At 42.5% G+C, this 27,860-nt stretch overlaps 1 protein-coding gene across 2 annotated transcripts in view; it reads left to right on the top strand.

Moving 5' to 3' along the window:
* The window catches only part of DSCAM (DS cell adhesion molecule), a 766,451-nt gene that overhangs the window by 680,513 nt on the left and 58,078 nt on the right, over window positions 1-27,860 (top strand). For both annotated transcript variants that reach the window (XM_032355377.1, XM_032355385.1), the window contains 4 exons: window positions 3,210-3,343; window positions 22,406-22,559; window positions 24,949-25,066; window positions 26,340-26,503. In XM_032355377.1, the coding sequence (XP_032211268.1) occupies window positions 3,210-3,343; window positions 22,406-22,559; window positions 24,949-25,066; window positions 26,340-26,503 (570 nt within the window). The remainder of the gene's footprint in view (window positions 1-3,209; window positions 3,344-22,405; window positions 22,560-24,948; window positions 25,067-26,339; window positions 26,504-27,860) is intronic.

The raw sequence follows: 27,860 nt of genomic DNA, 5'->3' as shown, positions 1-27,860 counted from the left end.
AAAATTCTAACAACCCTAGAAGGAAAGGTTACACAAGACAGATCATACATCAGTGTATGAGGAGTCAGATGGGGATTTACACAGTAAACACAGTGAAAGCCCTTTGACCTGATATAATCAAGGCAAGTTAATGGAAATAATCAAAGAAAGCAAAGAGTCACTAAGGTTTACAGTGACCAAGAGACATACTTTAAGGTACATTTAATGTACATTTATTTTAACCTATCCAAATAGAAATAGATTCTCTATTTATTCCTTTTTTAAAAATTTTATTTATTTTTTAAATTTCTTTTCAGTGTTCCAGAATTCATTGTTTATGCACCACACCCAGTGCTCAATGCAATACATGCCCTCCATAATACCCACCACCAGGCTCACCCAACCTCCCAAACCCCGCCCCTCCAAAGCCCTCAGATTGTCTCTGCTCATTCTTTAACATGGTCTCATTTCTTTAAGTTTTGGGTGAAGAGATCTCTACGTCATCAGTTCCATGACTGTTTCCAGCGTGGATCACCTGCCATTTCCGGCTTAGGCTTCCTGAGAGTGGAGTAAAGCAAGCCGCCGTGCACCAACAATCTCTCTGCTAGACTTTTTTTAACCAGTTCATCTTGATTTTCACTATACGTATCATTTTTCTCAGTGATCTTGGCCCAAAACTTGCCAAACCTTCTTTTTTTTTTTTAAGGATTTTTTTTTATTATTATTATTTGACAGAGGGAGAGAGCGCACAACCAGGTAGAGGGAGAGGAAGAATCAGGCCAAGGAGCAAGGAGCCCAATGCAGGACTCGATCCCAGGACCCTGGGATCATGACCTGAGCAGAAAGCAGACGCTTAATGACTGGGCCACCCAGGTGCACCCAAACCTTCTTTTTTTTTTTTAACTTACCATTGAGAAAGCTTTTCTAAAGAAGTCCCATTAATTGTCACAGAAATGGCTTTCTTTGGCACTCACATTTCATTGGTTTACATACTGAATTAAACCGCGTTACCATGATGAGGGTAATTGTCACAAACAAGGTGGAAATAAGCATGACTGACTTTTTGCTAAGCAGCCTCCTGTGGTTGCTGCCCAAGCACTTAGACTTCTAGAAGGAAGCTGGCAGGGGTAGTGCTGGGCATGGCAAACCCCAGCAAGGCGGTGGCTTTGCAGAAGGAATGGAGAGTGTTGGTGAATCTGGGGCATCCACTAGGATGAAAAAGTCAAGAAAGTTTGCACTCTATCCTTGGTGTTCAGGAGGAGCCCTTGTGGTTCTGATCCAGGTTGCAGGCGGGTGGATGTCTTGGCTGTTACCCTCACCAATAGGAAGCCTGAGCACAAATGCCCTCCCTACTCAGGACAACAGTGCCTTGTTCCTAAGGATTTAGTAATTTGAGTGTCATCACTTACACGTGTCCCCTTTTCTAGACCTCTGCCATCAGCAGGGCTTGCCAAAAACTGCTCCCGAAATTTCTTATTTTTAAGTGGTGACGATGTTCAACCCAAATTAGCTCTCACTGTGTTCGCTGGTTTTGTTGTTATGACTTGGAAGAGTTGAGATGCCCATCGTGAGACACACATTCAACTCCAGAAATGTTTACCAAGCAGTCATGTTGTTACTGCAGCAGGAAGAGACTCAAAGACTCCTCCAAGGGCTCACAAGGAACGTATGTTGGTTGGAATTTAAACACTGCTATCAAGGTGGGAACCACTCTCCACGTGGATATTCAGGCCAGTGAAAAACAAAACAAGATCTTCAAGGCTTATCTAGTAGCAACATTAATGCCCTTTCCCCCTCCCCCTATAGTCTGCCTACCTCACTGCATCCTCCCTCTTCAATCTGGAAAACAGAACGATGGGGGGAGGGTACAGGCATTCAAGCTTGCTCCCAAATTATGCTTAATATTGTTAACACCATATCCTGCCTTCTCAGATGGGTTACAGAAGAGTGTGTGTTGTCTACGCAAGCTGTGAATCTCCGACACAAAAGTCTATCCTCATCAAAAGTATTTATATGCCTCCCTCAGCCCAAAAGGATGCCATTACCAAGTGTTTGGGGCAAGGAAGAGTGGTCCGTGATGACTGTGGAAGTTTGTCCTCATGTCTCTCTAACTCAGGAGGCAAGATGTACATCCCCAGCCCATTCAAGGCCAAACTCTGTAGTAGCGCAAGAAGTTAAATTCCCCAGCTGTTCAGAGGCAGGACATCACAAGGGGCTACAATGGGGAGGGACGGCTCCTTGGAAGACAAGGGCTTCAACCAAACATATGAGTTCTGTGGAAGACGTGGTTATTCGTGGCACTTGTTAAAGAGTGGCAAGGAAGACTTTATTCGGGGAACTGCTGTGAGGTATACATGTGGGGATCACCTTAGTGGTGATTCCTGGTAGGAGAAAGAGACTGGGTTCAACTTCAAATGCAAATGATGGGGGGAATTTACAGCCAAGAGATGGAGGGAAGAAGTAGGGTCTCTGGGTGGAAAATTATGGACAGGAGATGAGGGGCATTCTGACCAGATGGACCGAGCAGCGGTTTTGCTGAAGGCACGCGAGGATGATCAGGTATTACCTGGGGTATGGTAGAGAATGAAGATGTTGATTGTGTATCAAGAGTGATCAATTATTGAGGGGATTCTGGCTGAACTGACTTAACAGAATTCTTTTTAAAGTTGGGCAGAGCACAGAGCTAGTGGGGCTCACCTATCTCTCATCTGAAAGAGACTGTCAGTGCCTAGGGCTGCTGGAACAGAGTACCACAGACAGGGGGCTTCAACAACAGAGATGCATTGTCTCACAGTTTGGAGGCCAGAAGTCCAAAATCAAGGCATGAGCCAGGTTGGTTCCCTCAAGGGCTGTGAGGGAGAGTCTGTTGCAGACTTCTTGGCTTGTTGATGCCCAACTTCTTCCTCTGTCATTGTTTTATCTTTGTGTCCACATTTCCCCTTTTTCCATAAGGATCCCAGTCCTACTAGGTGAGGGCCACCTAAAGACTGTCATTTAACTAAATCATCTCTCAACAGACCCCTTCTCCAAATAAGGTCACAATCTGAGCTTCTGGGGTTGGGATTTACGCATGTGGATTCCGAGGGGACCCGGTGGAGCTCTGTCTCCTGTCAGCACTGATCCTCGAAGAGTTGACCATGGGCCCAGCTGGAGCGAGGGTCTTGTCGGGCAGCGTGGGGTGAGCGCCAGGGGAAGCCCCGTCACCGTGACTAAACGCACTGCTCTTCTAGTTCCAGGTCCTCCTGCAGGAGTGAAGGCAGCCGCGGCCTCAGCCTCCATGGTGTTTGTGTCCTGGCTTCCCCCTCTCAAGCTGAACGGCATCATCCGGAAGTACACCGTATTCTGCTCCCACCCCTACCCCACAGTAAGTTGGTAAATAACCAAGTGCCTTTCCAGCACCTTCCAGAAATGAGCTGCGAGGGCTCCCTGGGGACAGTTCCGTTCCTTTGTTTCCACCTACTTAGGTCTTCCAGGGGTTTTATTCTTTCTCCCGTTGTCTCCACCACAAAGCAACATCCTCATTTATGCCTCATTTGAAAATACCCATCTGAATCATTATAAGGGACACAATTGTCTAGAATTATTGTTTATTTGGTGACTTCCCACAAAACTGCCAGCCGGCTTCTCAAAATCAAAACCCAAAGGTCTTAATTGTGCCTTAATTGATAGTCAGTGGACAGCACCTATTGATTTTGCTGTTGGACTCGTCATTATGTGCACCCCAGGCCCCCGTGGGCTTCCCCCCTTCCCTCCGCCCTCCCTCCTGTGTTCCCGCCTCCCACCCCTTCCTCCTGCCGAGCCCCATCCCCCACTGAAGGAGAGGGAGAAAGTCCCTCTTGTGTCAGACATGGGGGCCTCTGCTGAGGATCTGTGACCCTGACAATTACGTGGTCCGCCTCATTCATTGTGAGAATTAAAAGTTAGGGTAATTAATGCTTCCCCGTGCTGTATTTATTTTCATTAATATTATTACTACCAAGTCATAATTATAGACCTAAGCTGTATTGCAGACCAGATACAAAAGCAGATCCAAATGGGAAATTTTAGAGAAAAGAAAGCCAAAGTGGGACAAAATACTTGTGATATCTACATAGGAATATGTAAGGCATTTTCAGAGGTAGGCACCATGGCTGACCCCTCCTCCGCTGGGCCACACAACCTGACATGCACAGTCATTCAGGAAGCACTTGTGGAAGGAATACGCAAACTAACTTTGGTTTGTATTGTGGTAAAATTCCCTCACATACAACTTGCCATCTTCATCATTTCTGAGCGCCCAGGTCAGTGGCGTTAAGTACATTCACACTATCAGGAGACCGTCCCCACCGTTCACGTCCAGAACATTCTTATCTTCCCAAACTGAAACTCCGTGCCCCTGAACCATGAACTTCCCATGTCCTCTCCCGCCAGCACGGTCAGCCACCTCTCTGCTTTCTGTCTCTGTGAACCCGACAGCCCTTGTCTTTCTGCAACTGGCTCACCTCACTGAGCACTGTGTCCCCAAGGGTCATCATGCTGTAGCAGCTGTCAGGACTGCCTTCCTTTTTAAGGCTGACTCATATTCTCAAACTAATTTAATTAATTAATTCTCCAATTAAAGTGATACATTTTCCAAAGTCTGGAGTCTGTCGGGAGCCCCCAGGCCTTGGAGCACCCCAGAGAGTGAGCGTGACTAGCGGTGGCGAGACGGAGAGTATGTGCTGAGCTCGCAGAGGCCCACGTCTCTGCTGGAGAACGCCGGTCAGCAGCAGCCCCTCTGGAGCTGAAGTAACAATCCACATGTAAATGGTCGAACATGGGCTCCAGGACTTTCTTGCAGGTTCCTTCTTTGGTTTCAAACATGCTGTTAATTCCCACCTGCCATCCTACCCGCACAGCGCAGAGATGCTCACTAAGCAGTGCTGCGAGGCAGCGCCCGGCAGTCGTGGTCGGCTACTCAGAGAGGCGGTTCACGGAGGACCCCTGCACAGACCCTGATTCTCTCCCCAGCCCCAACATAGAACTGTTCTGCCAAAGAGAGACAAAACCATTGCTAGAGTAAGCCGCACCTGCGTTCCACTCGAATCTGGAACGCTCCGTTATCTCTCTTTGCTCCTTCATCCATCTTCTTCCTGTAGGACCCACACCTGCTGTTCTGAGTCCAACAGCCTAGAGAGAGAGTAGCAGCATACCCAGAACACCTCCAGCATACCAACAGCACCTCCCCACATCTGCTTTTTATCTCTACGCTAACAACCACACCTGGATCGTTTGCAGCTGGTGCAGACAGACCGATGCATGGGGGAGACAGTCCCACTTGCGGATGCCGGGTGCCACATTAGTACTTGTCCTCCAGCCAATGAATTCCGCACCATAGACTAGCAAGAAGCCATGATCAAACTGTCCGCAGGGTGGAGAAGGAAGGGGTTTCCATGGTCTCTCCAAGCACAGGACATTGGAGTTCGACCACCCAGGACCTTCCCAACAAGACCCTTCCAAAAACGACCATCCTAAGATCCAACTAACCAGAAAAGATGGGAAGGAACAATCAGACTTTTCACCTATTTAGTATCTGACTGCCACGAGCTAGGTGTCCCTATGCTGCTTTTGACAATATTAAAGAGTACTATGGACCCAGAAGTAGGACCGTTACGAGGTGCCTGTGGTCTTCCAGGCAGCAGCATGTAAGTTTTTCGAAGAAGGTCCAGAGTCCCGGAGCGGACCTCAGTAATGTGAAGTGAACCAGAATCAGGCAGTCCGTCTCTCGAACCACATGGCTGTTCATCTACTTCAAACCTCGCTTAAGACCACAAGGCCCTGATCTTTTAATAAACATTATTTTTAAAGCTCTTTCAGGGTGACAGAAAAACTGAGTGGGAGGTACTGAGATTTCCCATAGGAAACCAATTTTTAAAATAAAATAATATATTCTAAGGAAAGAGCAGCGAGGACTAATGCATTTCTCTTCGGAGGGAAACACTTGAGAATACGACCCATTATTTTTTTTCACATGGAATTAGGAAGAGTATAAACTACTGGGAAGAGGCACTTTGTTTCCTCCCGAGCTTCTGTGGTTTGAGAAGTCCGAAGACTGGCTGGGGGCACCCGCTGCGACGCTTTGACGCGCCCGCTATGTGGCTGCATAGACAGCAGAGGGCAGTGTGAGCTCTGTGCATTTCTCTCGCTCACCCCTCCAGCGTTCTGTTCTTTGACAGGATCTCATAGTTGAATGTAGCACATGGGGAGGTAAACGAGGACACCACACACTCTGCAATTTGTTGCCCTGTAAGGGACTCCCTCAGCTAACCTCCTCGCTGATACAAATGTCCTCTAAAGACCCCAGGGAAAGGACCTGTGACAAGCCCCAGGCTCTTCTCCATAATGCACAAAGCCTATTGTCTAATCACAGGCACTGGTATCGTTGTGTCCTCTCCGGACAGCTTCGTCAAAGATACTCAGATTGGAAATTGCAAATGTGGCCAGACAGAAGCTGCAAATTCACCTCAAGTCTGGTGGTGCTGGGACGCTCACCGTGAGGGACCAGCAGGTGCGCCTGACACGTCGACCTTCCTTCCCAGGAGAAGATTCGAGCTGCAAAATCCTAAGATTCATTTGATGCAGGAACTTACCCATGTAATTTTGGGGCCGTGACTATTAGTTTTCTTTCATAGATGATGGTTGGAATGATCAGTTCACACACTTGAAGGTCCCAGAGAGAAAGGAGCGAGGCCGGTCTCCTCTCTAGCACTCCTCCCGGCACGAAAGCAGCCGCGGGAAATCCCGTGTGTTCGCTCAGCGTGAGGATGGAGAAAGTGTCTCTTTCACAGTGCTAAGCGGACGAAACAGTGAAATCAGGCACACAAACATCTCAGCACTGAAGAACGAAGTCCGAAAGCCTAAAATAATGATATCAACGAGCCGTGCACCACATCAGTTCCTCCGGGTTCAGGGGTCAACGTGACCCAGTCCCTGCACCGCCCAGGTGTTCAGCTGACGGTGCTGCATGAGCAGAGGAGAACGTTCCGGACTCTTCTTATCCAGAAGACGACTTCCAGCAACTAAACTCCCCGCAGTGTAGCCTACAACATAGACGTAAGCAAGTCTCAGGGAGGCAAGGAAAGTAACCTTTGCCAGGTCTAGGTAACTTTTGAGGCAAAGTAGCAGATGTGCATTTGCCCTATACCTGCCATCCCCTCCCCAAGGCCTGGATTTAGGATCTGAGGACAAGAGACAGTGGCTTCAGAAACCCAGAATTGTCGAGTAGTCTCAAGTCAAACAGGAGTGCCGCGATGGAACTGTCAAGTGGGGTCTCCTGACTGTCCCTATTTATAACTGTCCGTGTCCCTGGGCACTGCTCCTGTCTCTGAAGCCTCCACTGGCTGTCCAAGGCCATTGACCCCTCCCCCTCGACACCCACACTTAAATGTACACATTTCTCAACACTCTTCCTTCATTCTCTTTTCTTAATCTTTATTATCTCCATGAATCCTTGAATCTGTTCCTATAATTTAATTATCATCTAAAGTTGCGAAGGTCAAAAATGTTTCTCTCCGACCCCAACCATCTTAGAGGACCACTTAGTCCTATATTGCCTACTTCTTTCCATCCATGTCTCTGTCAAGACTCCACCATATACAACGTGTCCAGAACCAAATTCATTCTTGCTCCCCTTCTCTCCCTGTTTCCCAGCTAAGCTAATGATGTAACGATACCCTTTGACCTCTGACCAGAGGCCTCGAATCTCAGGGATTTACACAAACAGCTTTATGTGCCTTTCACATCCACATCCATTGTGAGTTGGTGGTAGTTCTCCTCTATATTGTCCACATGCGGGTTTTATGGCAGAGAGAAGTACTCCTCCAGAGGGTCTGACAGAGGCATAACATGGGCTTCCCCCAACCACAAGAGAACAAGGAATCCAATCCCAACATATACCCAGAAGACAGGAAAACCAGAGCAGCTTGTAGAACAACTCCAATGGCGACCATGGGACGGCCATGATAAAGAATGGAGTGTCTGCCTTTCTCTGAGGAGTTCCTGGTTCTCGGGAGGGCAGAAAATACCAGAGATGGTCACTGTTCCTGTGATGTGGCAAAGGACACAGCGGGACATACAGAGGACAGAATGACATAGAGCACAGGCAAGGGGCTGTCACTCAAACAGTAGGATCAGAATCAGTTTTGGGGGATGTTCATATAACCCTGGCTTGCAGGGGGGACATTTTACTGGACAGAAGGTATTACAACCAGAGGGAACAGCATCTGTGAAGTGACAAGTGTCGTGGGAATCCTCTCTCCACAACATCTTTTCTTTTTTTTTTAAACCATTTTTACATTATTTTTTATTATATTCAGTTAGCCACTGTATAGTATATAGTTTTTGGTGTAGTGTTCAGTGATTCATTAGTTAGGTATAACACCCAGTGCTCATCACAGCACGTGTTTTCCTCAATACCCATCACCCTGTTACCCCTCCCCCACCCCCTCCCCTCTGAAACCCTCAGATTGTTTCTCAGTGTCCATATTCTCTCATGATCCATCTAGCTCTCTGATTTCTCCTCCTTTGGATTTCCCTCCTTCCTAATATGGCCATCTGTGCTATTCCTTGCGTTCCACAAGTGAGTGAAACCATATGATAATTGTCTTTCTCTGCTTGACTTACTTCACTTAACATAACTCCCTCCAGGTCCATCCATGTTGATGCAAATGGTGGGTGTTCATCATTTCTGATGGCTGAGTAATACTACGTTGTGTATATGAACCACATCTTCTTTATCCATGCATCTATTGAAGGACATCTCAGCTCCTTCCACAGTTTGGCTATTGTGGACATTGCTGTTATGAACATTGGGGTGTACATGCCTCTCATGCCTCTTCTTTTCACTACCTCTGTATCTTTGAGGTAAATACCTAGTAGTGCAATTTCTGGGTCATAGGGTAGCTCTATTCTTAACCTCTTGAGGAACCGGCATACTGTTTTCCAGAGTGGTTGCACCAGCTTGCATTCCCACCAACAGTGTCAGAGGGTTCCCCTTTCTCCGCATCCTCGCCACATTTGTTTCCTGTTTGTTAATTTTTGCCATTCTAATGGGTGTAAAGAGATATTTCATTGTGGTTTTGGTTTGTGATGTATTTCATGTGTCTGTTAGTCATTTTTATGTCTTTTTTTGGAGAAGTGTCTGTTCATGTCCTCTACCCATTTTTTGACTAGGTTTTTAGTTTTTTGAGTGTTGAGTTTGAGAAGTTCTTTATAGATATTGATTATCAGCCCCTTATCTGTAATGTCGTTTGCACAGTATCTTTTCAATCCTCTCCCTTCTCCCGTGTCCACCACCATTGCCCAGGTTCAGGTCCTCACCTAGGGAACCAAACTAGGTCAGAAGCCTTCCCACTGCCAGTCTCAAGGGCCAGCCCGGTGTCCCCATTGCTGTCATCACCATTCTTTCACATTCTAGATCTTCTCCCATTTTACATAAATCCTCAAGTTGACCTGAACAGATTTCCACAGTCCAGCGCCAGCTCCTGTCCAGTCTCCTATCTCCTATTCCATTACCCTACCCAGCCAGTTCTTAAGCCATCCCCGATCTTGCACACGCACGGGTGTGTGCGTGTGTACACATGTGTGCACATGTGTGTGTGTGTACACGTGTGCACGTGTGTGTGCATGCCCTGGGTCCTCCTTGACTTTTCCCTTTCATCCTCCTCTCATTTAAAGTCTTTATCCTGAAGTTTTAACTTAAATGCTATATTATGTATTCCACCATTTTTGAGAATTTGCTATACACTAAACATTTAATGCCTATGATTTCTAAATGTATTTCTTCATGGCTCACAACAAGAAATGCATCTTACAAGCATAATCTAGCACCCACACACTAAAAGGTTCATAAACAGAGTTTACTCTTGCTCCATGTGATGCACTCTGATATTTCCCTTTCTGGTAGGTTTTTTTTTTTTTTCTTTTCCATTTTATTTTGTAAATGATTGTCATAACTCACAAAATTGCTTCCATGACCCACATCTTAAATGATACTTATTTTCATCAGTTAATCTTCATGATTACCACATACAGGTGGGGTTATTAGGACCTCGCCATAGTGACACTGAAGTGGAGCATGTGCCATCTGGCCAGGACATGCATGTTGCAAGGCAAAGACAGGGGTTGCAACCCACAGGTGTCTGAGCTCAGAGTCCAGGCCCTTCACCCTGACAGCGGATGGCCTTCTGGGAAGCTGGCTCTGTCTCACTTGAGGGGTCCCCAGCACTGTTTTTCAGCCTCATTTTGGCATAACTACAACCTTTTGCATTATTGTTAATGGAGGTATACTGGGCCACCCAGAGTGGCTTGTCAGCTGAAGGGCAGGCCCCCAGCTAGTCACTGTTTTGCCTTTAGAAAGCCTGGTATTATTCTGAGGATGTTCAGCAAATGTTGTGTTGAATTAAATTTTATAGATAATGGCCATGGGTCATCCAATAGAGGTTAAACTGTATAATGAAGTTTCTGGTTCATAAGGCAGGAAAGTATCTTATGTACTTGGAGATGCTTTCAATCTCACAAGGAATTAGGTAAAATGCTGTGCTTTTAAATCACTGACGTAGAAATTATCTTTCCATAGTTCTGTCTGAAAGACCTAATGGTGGCCCTCTCTTTTCTGTGATGGCAAAGCTAGAAATTATGGAGTAGCCAGAAGCTGGCTAAGAATCCAAGGGCTAAGAATGCAATGAATTGCTTGTTCATCATCAAATAAGTGATAGCGATCAAGTCAGATTAATAAAACATTTTTATAGATAGAACATTTGCATGGCAGGTGGGGTGACCACAGAGAAGAGATGAGGCAAAATTATAGTGAATGAAGAAGATTTTGTTAAAAAGAGCCTGGGAGGGGTACCTGAGTGGCTCAGTGGGTTAAGCTTCTACCTTCAGCTTGAGTCATGATCTCAAGGTTCTGGGATCAAGCCCTGCATCAGGCTTTCTGCTCACGGGGGAGCCTGCTTCCCCCCATCTCTCTGCCTGCCTCTCTGCCTACTTGTGATATCTCTCTGTGTCAAATAAATAAATAAAAAATCTTAAAAAAAAAAAAAGAGCCTGGGAAAAGAAAGTACCCTGTGATGCCAGTCTGGCTAATTGGATGGTGCTGATTCTAAAACAGTAATATGAAGACTCTGGCTTCTTCTGTGCTTTTCTGCACATCAACTTTAATCCCCTACAAAATGATAATTTCTATTATTGGAAGGCCAAAATATGTTGTTTGGAAGACTTTCTAAAAAGTATCCAACAGACACAGATATAACAACAATTACAATCATCTCAGGAAAGTTCAGAGGAAACCATCAAAATTGACTTGGATGAAGCAAGTAGCTTGAAAACCTCTTCCCACTATGCATGCAGACCCTCCCAGTTTACCCCTATGGGGCAGCCTTCATGATCCATTATCTTCTTCTGGAGGTGAAAATAGGGAAATAAAAGGAAAATCAGATCAGAATGTATTATACATGAGAACTTAAAGAACAAAGACAAATCCTAAATTGATCTAGCTAACTCCTTATTCATAACGTCATCCAGGTCATTCCTCTGCCACTAAACAGAAAGATTTTATATGTCCTCAAAGAGTCATTGTCCAATAATTAAAAGAGCTGCCTATCTTGCTTATTCTGCTCAGGGGGAGGCTTTTTAAATCACTGCTGTGAACATACTATCCAGAAAATCAGAACATTCGAGTCTTAAAAAAAAAAAACAATTAGATATCAGAGCTTTTTAAAGCACCATACTTCTTTGATAGAATTAGTTTTTCATTAAAAAGTTAATTGAAATTTTTTAAGTGGAATTCTTTTTATATCCATGAGATACGCTGAATAATTTGGTCTCAGCTGCCTTAAATCCATAGTCATTCTCTATATAGTTATTCTCGATTGTATTCAAATAATTTCTAGGTCATTAGTCAACTTAATGCAACAGATGTTTCCTCCTTTTATGTTAGTAGCAGGTGAGTCCTGACTCTGTAATGCTGGGACCTACGATCCCCAGGAAATCATAGAGGGAGGGGTGCAGCCAGGCCACCTTCAGGCAGTTTGAAACCCATCCGGCATGGGAGAGATGGTGAGCACATGAGAGACTGTAATCCAAAGGAGAATAAAGATCAGGACCATACACGATGTATAGACCAAGGACAGATGTGGCCAGTGGAGGGGCTGAGAAAAAGCTACAGGCTTTGCAAGTCATCCATCGAGCTAAATAGCATGAGGGATTTGGAAATGAATCCAGCAATTATTGGATAAATATCCAGCTTTATAGAAATCACTAAAGAGCATTTAAAATAATTAATTGTGTTTAATTCTTATTTATTTTTATTTAAAATAAAATTTATTTATTTATTTATTTATTCTATCTTATTTACCATTAAGAAGTATCTTAAATATGAAAGAAAGATGATTGCACCAAAACCACGAGGCAAAAATAATTCTGTAGTGAAACTAGATGCCATAGACTCAGGCTTTCCGCGAGTGACACTGAGAGACACAGGGAGAAAACCAACCTTCCAGCAACCTCTCCATTCTTTTAAGGAGCAAACTGTTGAGTTCTTCAGAATTCTGTGACTCCATGCATCAGAACTAAAGCAATAATAAGAAAGGCAGAACAAGTGAATGAGAACTATCTGGTCTCAATATTACAAGGTTTATCTCATGAGCTGCGATTTCCACTCCTGGTACAATTTTTGGGAAGCCAACATGTCTGAAGTTTTATAAAGGAAACTTGCTATAAATATTTTAAAAATCAAATACACAAAGTTTTATTTATTTTCTTAGGCATTTTATATATATTAATCATATCCTCAACTATGACTGGAGTTTTAGAAAGGGAATTGAAATTATTTTTATTTCTACATTTTAGCAGGAACCTGTCAGGATCTTACTATGCCTCATTCAGTTAATCCTCTGTTTGCCAGGTTATGATATGATCATTTCTTGTTCCTTTGGGGAAGGAACTTAGCTTACAGTCTACACACTGGACTTGAACTCAGTAAATGCCTGTGAATACAAACAGTAACTATTTTTTATTAGTTTTTCCCATTATGGGCATCATGCTAAGAGCTCTCGCATACCTTTTCTTTGCAAGATCCAAAGGAGAGATCTTTAGTCCAGTGAGTTCTCATGGTTGTCCCCTGGTGTCCTATTGCTCTGGCCATCCCTTATCAGCTTAGTTATAGCTATCCATTCAAGATCAATTCACACTGCAGGCATAATCAAATCTTCTAGTGTGGCTAATATCTCTGTCTTAACTTTGAAGATAAGACGACAGAGTTATAGATCTGCCAGCAGAAAATTAAATATTTAGAGATTTAAATATTTAAATATTCAGAAAAGCGTCTGTCTCTCCTCCCCAACAATTTCTCTTTTTGCCACTTTTGATTCATTAATCCTAGGAACCTTCTTTTGGGGTGTGCTTTTCTTTAGGTTACAACTTTCTGTCTTGCTTCCCCTGAAGGTCTAGTCCCTGCACACTCTCAATGTTCCAGAGTCTCTGAAACATTACATCAATGTAATGGAAATAGCAGGAGAAATCTGGAAATGAAATCGATCCCTTCTCACTGACCAGAGTTTGGGAGGGAATGGCACATAACAGGATGCACATAGAAATGAACAAATCCAACCATGAGAAACTGTGGACTCTGAGAAGCAAACTGAGTGTTTTGGAAGGGAGGAGGTGGGAGGTTGAGGAGGTGAGCCCGGTGGTGAACCAGGAGGTGAGCCTGGTGGTGGGTATTAAGGAGGGAACGTACTGCATGGAGCACTGGGTGTGGTGCATAAACAATGAATTCTGGAACGCTGAAAAGAAATTTTTAAAAAGAAATTTAAAAAAATAAAAATTTTTTAAAAGAAATTAACAAGTCAGCCCCAACATAATTAGATCATTGTGTTTGGAAATTTGGTATCCAATAAAGACACAATTGATGGAAGGTAAATATAATCAGTTATTATATTTCATCAAAACTATCGAGGAAAATGTTTCCTAAGTAAGCAATACCCATCCTCCCTCTTAGAACAAGTGCTTTTGACTGAGCATTAAGGGGAGACTTTAGACAAATTTGCTTCTTTATTGCACATGAACTTCTGATGCTCTTTATTTCCATTTAGCTCCTTTTCTCTTACCTGTTGCCACCTCTTGAGCTTGTTAACAATATTTGAATTTTGCACCATCTATGGACGCGTGATTATGAGAGTCGCAGGACAGCCCTCTGCGGGAGGCATCGCACACCTCCGGAGACATCCAGTCCCAAGACATCCAGTCTTGCCCTCCTCTGCAGGGCCTACACAGAAGCATCCTTAACCCACCACACTGGAAGTGAGAGCCAGCCCCAGCACACCCGGCTGTCCCGCTGGGGGCAGGTATAGCCTTTGCCACTCTGCGTAGCCTCAGGTGTGACTCACCAATCTCTATAAGATTCCAGACTCCAAGCTCCCCAAGGGGTTTGCTTGGAGCTCAAAATTCCTGGAACCCCTAGGTGGGAATGCACAGAGACTGCTCTCCACAAGAATATCCTATTCCAAAAAAAATTAAAAAAAAAAGAATATCCTATTCCTGACTTAGCCTCTACTCGAGCTCAGAGATGGAAGATGGACAAAATATCAGAAAGCCCTGCGTAGGCCCTCACATTTTTTGTTTGGAGAGAAGGTACTGGCATTTCGGGGACTACTCTCACTTGTTAAGCCAGTTGCTAAAATTTTAAGACAACAGGAAAAGTCACATTTAATATCCAGTTACATATGTTATAAAGAAAAAAAAAAAACCTCTTCAAATTGTTTAAATGGGTCGGTTGGCAACGTTCTGCTTACACTTCTGAGAGTCGAAAAATGGTGCCTAATTATGGCAGCAATCCAGGGAATAGAGTGGCATCAGAGGGCAATAACACCAGTGCAACTAAATTTCCCAGATAGAGAACAGGAACCCCTGGACAGTTTGACTACTATTTCTTACTCCAATCCATATAGGGAAATTTCATTCCAAAAGGAAGAAGTTTCTATAGATCAACATTTTTACTTTGGCTTTTGGTCGATCTTCTACATAAACAGTGAAACAAATATTGTTGCGTTAGAAATTATATATTTTTTATCATTGATTTTAGGTGCACCTTGGGTTGCAGGTAAAAAATTAAATAAAATGTTTATTTTGGAGGTAGTTAAGTACCAATTGTCCCTTACAGACAGGATGCTTACTGAGTTTTAACTAAAAGCTATGTTCTCTTCCCAGAAAATCCTTATTTTCTGAATATATTTTAATGCTCTGTTGATGCTTAATGTTCAATTGGAGTGATTGTTATAATTTGCACATCATTAAGCTTTGTAGAATTAATTTGGCAACAACAGAGCCTTGGAGCATTACAGAATACAAATACACACAGTCTTGGGATTGTCTCCTCAGATTGCTAGGAAGCAAGCCAATTTCCCTCTGAAATTCTAGAAGGATTCGATGTTCCTGTGACTTTCTAAGCACAAGAGAGGACTGGCATGCGTGAGAGGTAGGGTGGTGAAGGGGGAAGGTAGGGTGACAAGGACGCATGCCCACGAAAACATGCACCACATCTGTGGAAACTGTGGAAGAGCCCTATAGTGTCCCTTTATTCATCGGACACTGCATGTACAGTAGTCAAACATTTGACCAGGGGAAATCCTTTCTCTATTTTTTATTGAGTAAGCATGGGATCTGTGACGAGGAGGAGGCATATTAACATTTGCACTGATTAATTGTAGAGCTGGTATTGCAGCTCATGAAACCTACTGACCTACGTGAGGTCTACTTAACAGCTTGCAAGGGTCAAAGTAAGCCCTTTGAGTGTTTGGTTGCTTGTAATGGCAGCAGGGACTCAGACCAGAGGCACTGAGCTTGAGCCTCTGTCTGCCTGTCTGCCACTCTGACTGCAGTGAGTCACTTACTCTGTACCTTAGTTTTCTTGCCTGGGTCCACTTTGTTAACAAAATCCCACATGGGGTGGCATAAACAGCAGGTCCTTATTTCTCATAGTTCAAGAGGCCAAGAGGTCCAAGATCAAGGCACCCTCAGATGCAGTGTCTGGTGTGGGCCTTTTACCTGGGTTTTCATTGTATCTTCACATGGCAGAGAGAGAGAGACTGACCTCTGGTCTCTTTGTCTCCTTATAAGGGCATAAATCCCATTCATGAGGGCTGCACACTCATGACCTAGTTCCTAGTATCATCATATTGGGGTTAGGATTTCAACATACGGATTTGGGGGGATACAGACCTTCCACCCATTCTCCCCCCTGGCCCCACAAAGACCATGTCCTTCACAAGTGCAAAATACTCATTCCATCCCAAGAGCCCCATAAGTGTTAACTTATCCCAGCAGCTACTGTAAAGCCCGAAGTCTTACCTACATACCACCTGAATCAGGTATGGATCAGATTGCAGGTACATTCATCCAGAGGCAAAATCCTCTCCAGCTGTGAATATGTGAAACCACAAAAGTTATATGCTTCCAAAATATAAGGGTAGGACACACATAGGGTAGATATTCCCATTCCAAAAGGAAGAAATAGGAAAGAAGGAAGGATTGGGCTCCCATGTAAGCTCAAAACTTCACAGTGCAAACCGACTAGATCTTTTTTTTATTTTTAATTTCTTTTCAGCATAACAGAATTCATTGTTTTTGCTCCACACCCAATGCTCCATGCAATACATGCCCTCCTTAATACCCACCACCAGGCTCACCCAACCCCGCACCCCCCGGCCCATTCAAAACCCTCAAATTGTTTTTCAGAGTCCATAGTCTTTCATGGTTCACCTCCCCTTCCAATTTCCCTCAACTCCCTTCTCCTCTCCATCTCCCCTTGTCCTCCATGTTATTTGTTATGCTCCACAAATATGTGAAACCATATGATAATTGACTCTTTCTGCTTGACTTATTTCACTCAGCATAATCTCTTCCAGTCCCATCCATGTTGCTACAAAAGTTGGGTATTCGTCCTTTCTGATGGAGGCATAATACTCCATAGTGTATATGGACCACATCTTCCTTATCCATTCATCCACTGAAGGGCATCTTGGTTCTTTCCACAGTTTGGCAACCGTGGCCATTGCTGCTATAAACATTGGGGTACAGAGAGCTTCCCTATAACCCTGCAAATTGCACTACTGGGTATTTACCCCACTAGATCTTAAGGCAAAGGAATAATCCTCTTCAGTTCAATGCTCTACCCTCAAGACATCTGGGGATTATAATGCCTCCCTGACTACTCAGTGGGGCTGTGCCCACACTTCAGCTCTCTACAGAGGCTTTGTCCATTTTGTAGTTCTGTAAGCCAGAGTAGAACCCCCAGGGCTCTTTCAGGCAGGGGTCTCCCCAACTCAGTTCTGGGAGGTCCTATCCTCAAGGCTTAAGACAGAGACTCTCTGGACTGTTGAAACCAGGGCAGTGACCCAGATGATCTCTGAATATCCTTCAGAGGCATTCTTCCCTTTTCTTAAAGAACAGCACAAGTTCAGGGCCAAATGGCTCAATCATCCTGGCCTATAGAACCGAAGAACTTGGACAACTCTCTTTAACTCTATCCCATCTCAGTGCAAACTGGCAGTGTTCCTGGGCCTTAGCTCATTCAGTCCAGGGCTCACACCCACGCCAATCTCCTTCTCACATGGCTGCTGCTCCACACCCTTAATGTTCTCATCCGCGGCAACACACTTTCTCCTCTTTCTTTTTCTTTTTTTTCTTTATTTACTTTTAATTTATTTTCAGCATAACAGTATTCATTGTTTTTGTACCACACCCAGTGCTCCATGTACTTTCTCCTCCTTTTGTGACAGATAGGCTAAGAATTCCCCAAATCTTTAAGTTCTGGTTCCTCTTTACTTAACAATTTATTCTTCAATTCATTTCTTGCTTTTTGCATTTTACCATAAGCAGTCAGGATGAACCACAGTTGTTAACGTCTATACTTCCCTTAGAAATCTTAGCTAAATGTCCAATTTCATCCCTTGTGTATTTTACCTTCCACAAAAACTAAAACATGAACACAATTCAGCATTGTCAGCAGTATTTGAAATATCTGAGAAATATTTGAAAAAGATTTATTGTAGGCAGGTTATTGTTGTGTATTACTTTTATATCCATTCTTATAATCGCTGCTATCAATTAAGATTTTTAGATCATTTACCCTTAATATAATTAATTGATATATTGATATAAGTTTAAATCTATAATCTTCCCATTTGGTTTTGTATTGTCCTATTTGTTTCCTTTCTGCTTTTTTGCCTCCTTTGGAATTAATTGAACACTTTTTTATAATTCCATTTTGTTTAATTGACTGGCTCAGATTTATTTTCTTCATTTTGTAATTTCCTTGATTCCTTTAGGATTAAAGCATATACATTTAACTTATCACTTTCTACTTTCTAGTGATAGTATACACTGCATATATAAAGACCTTATAACAGTGTGCCTCTGTTTTTTTTTCCATCTCAATATTTGCACAATTGTTATCAATATTTTACTTTTATGTTACAAACCCCACACTAAATCATGATCTTTTGATTATCAATGATCTTTTAATGAGCTTTAGATAATAAGAAAAAAAATCATATGTTTTCCTATGCAGTTACCACTTCTAGTACTTTACATCCCTTTGTGTACATTGGTATCTCAGTCTGGTATCATTTCCCTTCTGACTGAAGGACTTTCTTTAACATTTCTTATAGTGTATGTCTACTGATGATAAATTCTTTAAGCTTTTTAGAATTTTTAAGAAGTCTTTATTTCTCTTTAGTTTTAAAATGTTTGTTAGGTGTAGAATTCTAGGTTGACTTTTTTTTTTCTTTCAATACTTTAAAAATGCTGTTCCACTGTCTTCTTCCTTGTGTCTTAGTCGGCTCAGACTGCTATAACAAAAATACCATAGATTGGGTGGCTCATAAATAACAGAGATTTATTTCTCACAGATCTAAGGGCTGGATATCTGAGATCATGTTGCCATCATGGTGGAGTTATGGTGAAGGACTTCTTATGCATTGCAGATTTCTCATTGTGTTCTCACATGGTGGAAGGGAGCAAGGGAACTCCCTGGGGTCTCTTTTATAAGGGCGCTAATCCCGTGACCTAATTACCTCCCAAGGACCTTACCTCCTAATATCATCACCTTGGGGATGAGGTTTCAGTGTACAAATTTGGGGGAAACATTCATTAGCATTTGGATTTTTTTTTTCAGCATAACAGAATTTATCATTTATGCACCACACCCACTGCTCCATGCAATGCGTGCCCCCATAATATCCACCACGTGGCTCCCCCAACCTCCCACCCCTCACCCCTTCAAAACCCTCAGATTATTTTTCAGAGTCCATAGTCTCTCGTGGTTCATCCTCCCTTCCAATTTCCCTCAACTCCCTTCTCCTCTCCATCCCTCTATGTCCTCCATGTTATTTGTTATGCTCCACAAATAAGTGAAACCATATGATAATTGACTCTTTCTGCTTGACTTATTTCACTCAGCATAATCTCTTCCAGTCCCGTCCATGTTGCTACAAAAGTTGGGTATTCATCCTTTCTGATGGAGGCATAATACTCCATAGTGTATATGGACCACATCTTCCTTATTCCTTTGTCCATTGAAGGGCATCTTGGTTCTTTCCACAGTTTGGGGACCGTGGCCATTGATCCTATAAACATTGGGGTACAGGTGGCCCTTCTTTTCACTATATCTGTATCTTTGGGATAAATACCCACTAGTGCAATGGAAGGGTCATAGGGAAACTCTATTTTTAATTTTTTAAAGGAATCTCCACACTGTTCTCCAAAGTGGCTGCACCAACTTGCATTCCCACCAACAGTATAAGAGGGTTCCCCTTTCTCCAGATCCTCTCCAACACACGTTGTTTCCTGTCTTGCTAATTTTTGGCCAGCAACTTCTTTCAAGATATGTCTCCAAAGGCAAAGGAAACAAAAGCAAAAATACACTTTTAGGACTTCATCAAGATCAAAAGCTTCTGAACAGCAATGGAAACAGTCAACAAAATAAAGAGGCAACCCACAGAATGGGAGAAGATATTTGCAAATGACAGTACAGACAAATGGCTGATATCCAGGATCTATAAAGAACTTCTCAAACTCAACACACACAAAACAGATAATCATGTAAAAAAATGGGCAGAAGACATGAACAGACACTTCTCCAGTGAAGACATACAAATGGCTATCAGACACATGGAAAAATGTTCATCATCACTAGCCATCAGGGAGATTCAAATTAAAACCACATTGAGATACCACCTTACACCAGTTAGAATGGCCAAAATTAGCAAGACAGGAAACATTTGGATCCTATTTGACAGGAAGTCTGCTGACATTTTAATTTTTATTCCTTCACATAAACATATCCTTTCTCTGACTACTTTTAATATTTTCTATCACTAGTTTTGAGCAATTTGATTACATCTTGGTATGGTTTTCTTCATATTTTTGTGTCTGGAGTTCACTGAGATTCTTGGCTTTCTGTGTTTATAGTTTTCATCAAATTTGGAAAAATTTCAGCCTCTGTTCCATCAAGCATTTTTCTATTGTGCCTCCAGGCACAAAAAGAGGGAAGTGCCTTCCCTCTTTTAGTGATTCCAATTATATGTGTGTTACACTGCTCAATGTTGTCCCATAACTCACAATAGTTTGTGAAGTGTTTACCCTCTTTTTTTCTGTTTTTTTTTAATATATTGATATATCTACAAGTTCACTGACCTTTTTTTCTGAAAATCTAATCTACTATTAATCTAATCCAGTGCATCTTTCATTTAACATATTGTAAATCCATTTCAAGTTTGACTTGGGTATTTTTTTTAATCATTCATGTATCTATTTAAATTCTTAATTATCTATAGTTAAAATACAGCTATAATACAATTGTAATTGTATTATAAAATTGCCCATTTCTGTTAAATTTAATATCTGTGTCAATAATAGGTCAGTGAGGATTAAATTATATTTTCTTTATGAAAGAAATGTTTCTTTATGGTTTTTTTTGCATTCCTGAATTTTTTTCTAACAGCTTTTGTGAAATATTCACATACCATGAAAGTCATCCTTTAAAAGTGTGTAATTCAGTGGCTTTTAGTATATTCACAGAATTACCCACCATTATCTAATTTTAGTACATTCACCATCATCCCAGAAAGAAATTTTATACCCCATAGCAATCATTCCACATTCTGTCCAAAACCTACCCTGCCCCTGGCAATCACTAGTCTACTCTCTATCTCCCTAGATTTGCCTATTCTGGAAATTTCATTAAAAGAAAGTATGTTATATTTTGTGATTGTCTTCTTCCACTTAGTATAATATTTTTAAGATTTATCCAAGTTAACATGTACTAGTACTTCACTTCTTTCTATTGTTGAATAATATTCTTTAGTATGGATACAACACATATTTTGTTTATCCCTCATCAATTGATGGGTATTTGGGTCATTCTTATTGGAAAATTTTTGTTGGATGTCAAACATTATGAATTTTACCTTATTGAGTACTGGATATTTTTACTGCTGTAAATATTCTGACTTTTGGTCTGAGATGCAGTTAAGTTACTTTATGACAATTTCATCTATATGAATTTTGCTTTTAATATTTGTTAGGCAGTACCAGTTGGTGTTCAGTCTAGGCCTAACTATTCCCCACCACCAAGGTAAGACCCTGATGCATTGTATCCAATGCCCAGTGAACCTTGAGGTCTCCCAATGTGGCTGGTGGAACAGGAAGTATTCCCAGCCCTGTGTAAATGCTGGGCACTGTGACCTCCAGTCTGTTCAGGTAGTTCTTTCTCTAGTCTCTGGTAGTTTCCTCTCATACCTGCACAGATCTACTCTGCAATACCCATGTGGGACCCTCTTCCAATCCCCGAAGTTCTCTCTGCATGTAGCTCTGTCCTCTGAGTTCCAGCTTCTTCCCAGTCTCTCAGATGTAAATTCTCAATTCAGGGAAGCCTCTGGGCTCCTCCTGGGCTCCTCTCTGTGCCATGGCCTGGAGACTCTCCCAAAATGTAAAACCCCACAATTGTAGGCTCACTTCCTCTGTTTCCCATATTTCAGAGAGCTCTGTTCTTCATTACCTGGTGTGCAATGGTTTTGAGACTGGTTTCATATACTCTTGAGTGCTCTAAGGTTGTTTTGGGTAGGAGGGTAAATCTGTTTTCATTACTCTATCTCAGCATAAAACAGATGTGCCATAACCCGTAATTTCAGGGCTTAAATCTCTCCTTGGTAGCTGTGAAAGCTGCTGCATAGAGAAACGTAAGCTCTTTACACGTATATCAATATCTTATATCCCAGCCTTTTAGAAAAGGATTAGCCGCAGCTTTTGTTTCTTATGATAGATAACATGTTAATAACTGTGCCTTTAGGAAATCCATGTGTGCCATTTGCCTCCTTGAATGTGGGAACATTTATGTCTCCTCTCACAGGTGATCAGCGAGTTTGAAGCCTCTCCTGACTCATTTTCCTACAGAATTCCCAACCTGAGTCGGAACCGTCAGTACAGTGTCTGGGTGGTAGCCGTGACTTCAGCTGGGAGAGGCAACAGCAGCGAAATCATCATGGTGGAGCCATTAGCTAAAGGTGCGCCACTGTAGGAAAGACCTCCTTTCCCACTCTCATTGTGCTGTTTTTAAATCCCTCCTCTACCAGAAACAAAGCTTATGATGCCCTAAAAATCACCAGAAAATCAGAACACGTGCTATCACATTTCAGCTTAAGAAATAAGGTTGCTGCTAGCTGGCACTGGCTCTTGTGCAAAGCAGAAAAGAATCCTCCTAGAAGTGAACACAGTGCTAAGTGTGGGTGGTTTACAACTCAGAGTCTTAAAGAAAGTAAGGGAAATGAGCCTATCTTCACCCCTTGGGTAGGTGAAAATCACCACATAGCAACTTCCCAAGGAAGTCCTTCTTACATCAAAAGCAAGCATCAAACTTCTAAAGCAGAAAATATGGAATTTGGAAATTTATAAATATAATAAAATATTTACTTCTTCTATTGATAGAATACTATACACAAAGGCCTTAATTAACAATGGGAAGTCAGAGTCACTAAAGAATAAAAGTTCCTAAAAACCAATAAAGAATCTGCACGTTGAGGTGTTATACTGGTCCTAAAAAGCACATATAGGCACAGAATATTCTTATTCTACTTCTGGTAATTGCTACCACTCAGTGTTTAGGGTACCACTAAATTAGCAGTTTTCATGAATAAGTGTACTAACCTCACAATTCTAGGCCAGCAGGAGATGCCCCCTGATTTTGTAATATACTACACTGGCAATTTATTACTAACAAGCCTGCTAGGTGTCTAAAAGAGAATGTAAAAGAACATTCCAAGATTCCAGTTTTACTTTTAAGAACTCTTGATGACATTCTTATTAATGTGATAGCTAAGAAAAAGACAGAATAAAATAGTGAGGGGAAAAAGAGAATGCTGCCCCATTTTGAATACAATTGCAGATAGAAAGTAAATATATCTGTCTTCACTCACACACAACCCACCATGCGCATAGCTTTTTGGATTCAGTGTGTAGGAAGGGGGATGTCTAAAAGCTTAGAAGCCCCTAACCCTAGCTGGGTTTCCTAATCATGCCAGTTTTGTTGCAAAAACGTTCCTCATCCTATAGAAGGATGGTCTGAAGGGTTTGAAACGGAAGATGCCAAACCACCAATGGCAGAAATATGATGCTCCCTGGCCAGGGTATTTTTGTTATGATGAGAAATCAGAAGGTCAATAACTGAAAACGTGGTCTTTGCCATCCATGAACCATCTTTGTAGACCCTGCTCCGAGAAGGAAGATCCTGTGGTAACGCTTGCTGCACAAAATGGACCCAGCTTCTGAGCCCAATGGCGTTTCATTTCTGTCTCAGCTCTGGTCCAACGTACTTAGAACAACAAAAATAAGAGTTTTGTGGTAGACCTTAATGACCAAGGCTTGTGTTCTAGGTCAGAATGCCTCTGTAATGACTTGGCTCCATCTATGGCCACTGGCCAGTCCAAACCCTTGGGGGTCTGATGATTCAGTGTCCCAATACTGGTCCCATCCTTATGGCTCCAGAATCAGATTGGGGCCGCCTTTCATAACTGGTTTCAGTGACTGTTCCTCTGGCCTGGCTGAGCTCCCAGAGGGAGCTTCCCAGAAGACAGTATCCCAATGCGAGGCAAAGATGGGGCACATTGTTTTGCCTCTGGAAAGCTGGGGTCTTGGTGTCAGCTTCTATGTCTCCCTCAGGAAGGTAGGGCTAAAAATCTCTCAGTGCCGGGCTCCTCAGTCTTCAAGAAAGCCCCTGCTGTTGTAGGTCCACCTGGGCTTTTTCCCCTCTACTCCTGCTGCTTTGGGACTGTGCTGGTGCTAGATGCCTCTGACCAATGCTCTCATAGGAGCCTCTGAATCACCGTCCCAAGCAAACAGTTGTTCTTCAAGAAAAGCTTCTTGGAAAGCATTTATTTTCCTTCACGTCTGTGCTGAAGATCAAGCTGACACAATAAAGTCAGGAGCATACCACAAAATTGATAAAGAGAAGTTGTTCCGTGTTACTCGTCCTTCTTTTAGCACTTTATGCCTTGAAAGGTCTATTCTTTCAGATATTAAAAGTGCATTTTAACAGGCGGTTCTTGGTGTTGAGATAAGTTGTTTAATAAAGGGCTCAACAAACAACTGGGCTCGTAGAAGACACAGGTTGGGGCTGCGGGGTGTATGAAGACGCAGATATTTAATGTGGGCTCTTCATGTTTAGTCAAGGGAGGGAGGAAACGCTGCCATAGGGATTCCCAACTATTTGTATGTTCTTACTAGAAAAATCACTTATACACATCCTGACACCAAAGAGGAGTGTCGGCAGGCGTGTCATTCATTGGCTGTGCTGCATTTACCCTTTGGGGGGTGTCCCTATACGGGGGAGGGTCATCTTGGCTTTTGTGTCGATGCGGCTGTGGCTTGATGGGGCTTCTGCTATGTTTGGTGCTCCAGCTCCGGCACGAATCCTGACCTTCAGCGGCACAGTGACTACCCCATGGATGAAGGACATCGCCTTGCCTTGTAAAGCTGTTGGGGACCCTTCTCCTGCAGTAAAATGGATGAAAGACAGGTAACCAGTAACCTAATATATGCCTTTAGTGAACCTCTAGGAGATTACGTACTAGGTTGTATGTAATCAGACATCAGACATACTAGGTTGGGTCTGGTGTCTAACGTTGTATTCATTTCCACTCATGAAAATTCCAGGAAACACCAACTCTTCTGAGATGGGAGAGGCGGCAGGGTGGGGGTGTGGGATCTTAGAGTTAGCGCTAAAAGGGGTCTGGTGTGTTGTGTCTGTCTTCCGTAAATTCAGAACCTTTCATTCACAACAGAATAGTTGCGGGGAAAATAGTTAACCCAGCTGTAATCTCTGCACTTTTTCATGTGAATTTCCTGTATAACTGAGGTGAACACGCCCGACTTCGTAGGAGACCTGTACCTGTCTTTCTCCTTCCAACACGATGGTTCAACTCACCCTACCTCAAATGCTCTGAGAAATGACTTTAAGAGATGGAACGCAGTAGGACTTAGCTAATATAAAATCTGGTTTTCCATACTCAGTAGTAATTATTAGTATAATAGCAGTCGAGAAAGGAGGCAGAGAGTGGGTGAGATGTATTCTATCCTGTAACTTTTCTAAGTGCTTTCCCTATGTTCAGAGGACGAAATTAGGATATAAATAAAGAGCTGACAATTCACTAATGAGCATGGAGATTTGATATAAAATAGATTCAGAAGAGTGCCTATTTTAAACAAAAGCACTTATAAGGCATAAACTATTGAAATAATGGTCTTGGTCCAGGGACCACTTTTCGTCCTTTGAAATCAGTTAATCCAAGGAAATAAATAAGCTCCCAGGGTAAAGAGGCATTCTGCCTCTGGGGATGGCTGGACAGCAGCCACCATTGCAGCGGTTATACTGGCAAGGGAATTCTTTGTATTGTAGGACCAACGCCGTCACCCTCCTGAGAGACCACAGTTCACTTTTGGGGGGTCAAAATCATTAACAACTATAAATTTAAGCAAGTCCACAAGAGACCCCCACATTTAGTTGTCCCTATGTGAGTGGGTCAAAATGGCATTTCTGCCCCAGAAGGAATTCCCAAGAGGAGGTGGCTGGGTGCCTGCACGGTGGAGGGAGGAAAGGCAGAATCCAAGCCCCCTCACAGGTCTGACCTCCGCAGAACGAAATCCAGCTACTTGATTGTTTTTGTCATGTTATCATAATTTCGTTCCAAGTGTGCAGTTGACCTCAGAGAGAGTCTTCATGCTTTTCCCCAGCCTCAGCTAATTTGGATTGTAATTTCTTTAATCTGTGCCCTTTTCTTCCTGTGAGGTAGTAACGGGACACCCAGCCTAGTAACGATTGATGGCCGGAGGAGCGTCTTCAGCAACGGCAGCTTTGTCATCCGCACCGTGAAGGCAGAGGACTCTGGCTACTACAGCTGCATTGCCAATAACAACTGGGGATCGGATGAAATTATTTTAAATTTGCAAGTGCAAGGTACAGAGTTTGAAGGCTCTTTTAAATGATATTTTTATATGTATGCCTATATGCAAAGAGTAAAATTGAACAAACTTAAAGATCAGCCTTTCTAAAGAGCTAATTTGTATTTTCATATTGCCATAAGATATGCTCGTTCATCTTGGAAAATGTACTGCAGCAAATCAAAGAAAATAAAAACACTTATAATCCCAAAGATAACACAATTTACAGTTTTGCATATAGGGAGGCTGTTCTCATTTTTCTTGATGTGTGCATCAATGAGAAATTCCTTGATAACTTCTGCTAATTGCACGGTTTATTCTATGTATGTGTAAGGGGAACCCGGAAAACACAAACCAAAAATAAGTCTGAATTGAGGTCTTTTATCTGCTAATTAACTAAACTTTTATATACAATGTACGTTAAAAAGTCTCCAACTGAAACTCTAAGAATATTGCCCTAATATTTAGTTGGGTCTTTAATACAGCATATGTGGTTTTTCTTGACATCAAATACAAAATGTATGTGACAAATTCAAGATAATTAAATTAAAATCATGTGTAAAATCCCAAATGGCCACTGACTGGGTTCAGGTTTGGGTGAAGAGTGATATTTTATTAGTAGAAAAACCAAAGGGTGTGCTTCTTTGGATTTAAGTGCTGTCACATTAATAAATCACAGTGAGTAAAAATAAAATCAGGTTGTCCTCAGTGGAGGGGAACAGGAGGAGAACAACTATATTTAAAAAGATAATAATGCAGAATTGATCTGAAATTTCAAGTAAATTGGAGTCGACAGAATTCTGTGGTTTTTCAGAAGATTGACATGATATTGTGAATCTAAATAGGTCAGGTTTTCATACCTTTGGGTTAATATATATGGGCCTCTCTCTCAATAAAAATGAGATGGACATTTTACGGGAAGTTTCTGTGTAATTTGCATAACGTGATTATGCATTTCTTCAGTGCTTCTGTCCTTGGTGCTGATCCAAGCTAATATTGAAGCCCACTGGTTAGAAGCATGTACTCTTCAAACCTTGTACAAGTGTGCAAGTTCATGGACAGCCTCTCAATGGCACACCTTTGATTTCCAGAGCTGAGGGTGTGTGTGTGTGTGTGTGTGTGTGTGTGTGTGTGTGTGTGTGTGTTGCATCTTGGGGGAGTAGCTAAAAGAAGTGGAAATTTTTGCAATTCTTTTTTGCACTAGCCACTCTCCCCTCCTCCCCTCCGTCCCCTACTCTTCCTTCACCCAATCTCCTCTCCCCCACTCCTCCTTCCCCTGTCACATCCCTAAGAACAGAACAGCTAAGTGGATGCCATTTATCTTTCTCACTTGGGTCATGGCTGAAATTCAGAGTAATGCAAGCATCCTTAGT

The sequence above is a fragment of the Mustela erminea genome, chromosome 1 (genome assembly GCF_009829155.1).
Source record: "Mustela erminea isolate mMusErm1 chromosome 1, mMusErm1.Pri, whole genome shotgun sequence".
Lineage (NCBI taxonomy): Eukaryota > Metazoa > Chordata > Mammalia > Carnivora > Mustelidae > Mustela > Mustela erminea.
The sequence above is the reverse complement of the archived record's forward strand: the minus strand, read 5'-3'. Positions and strand labels throughout refer to the sequence as shown.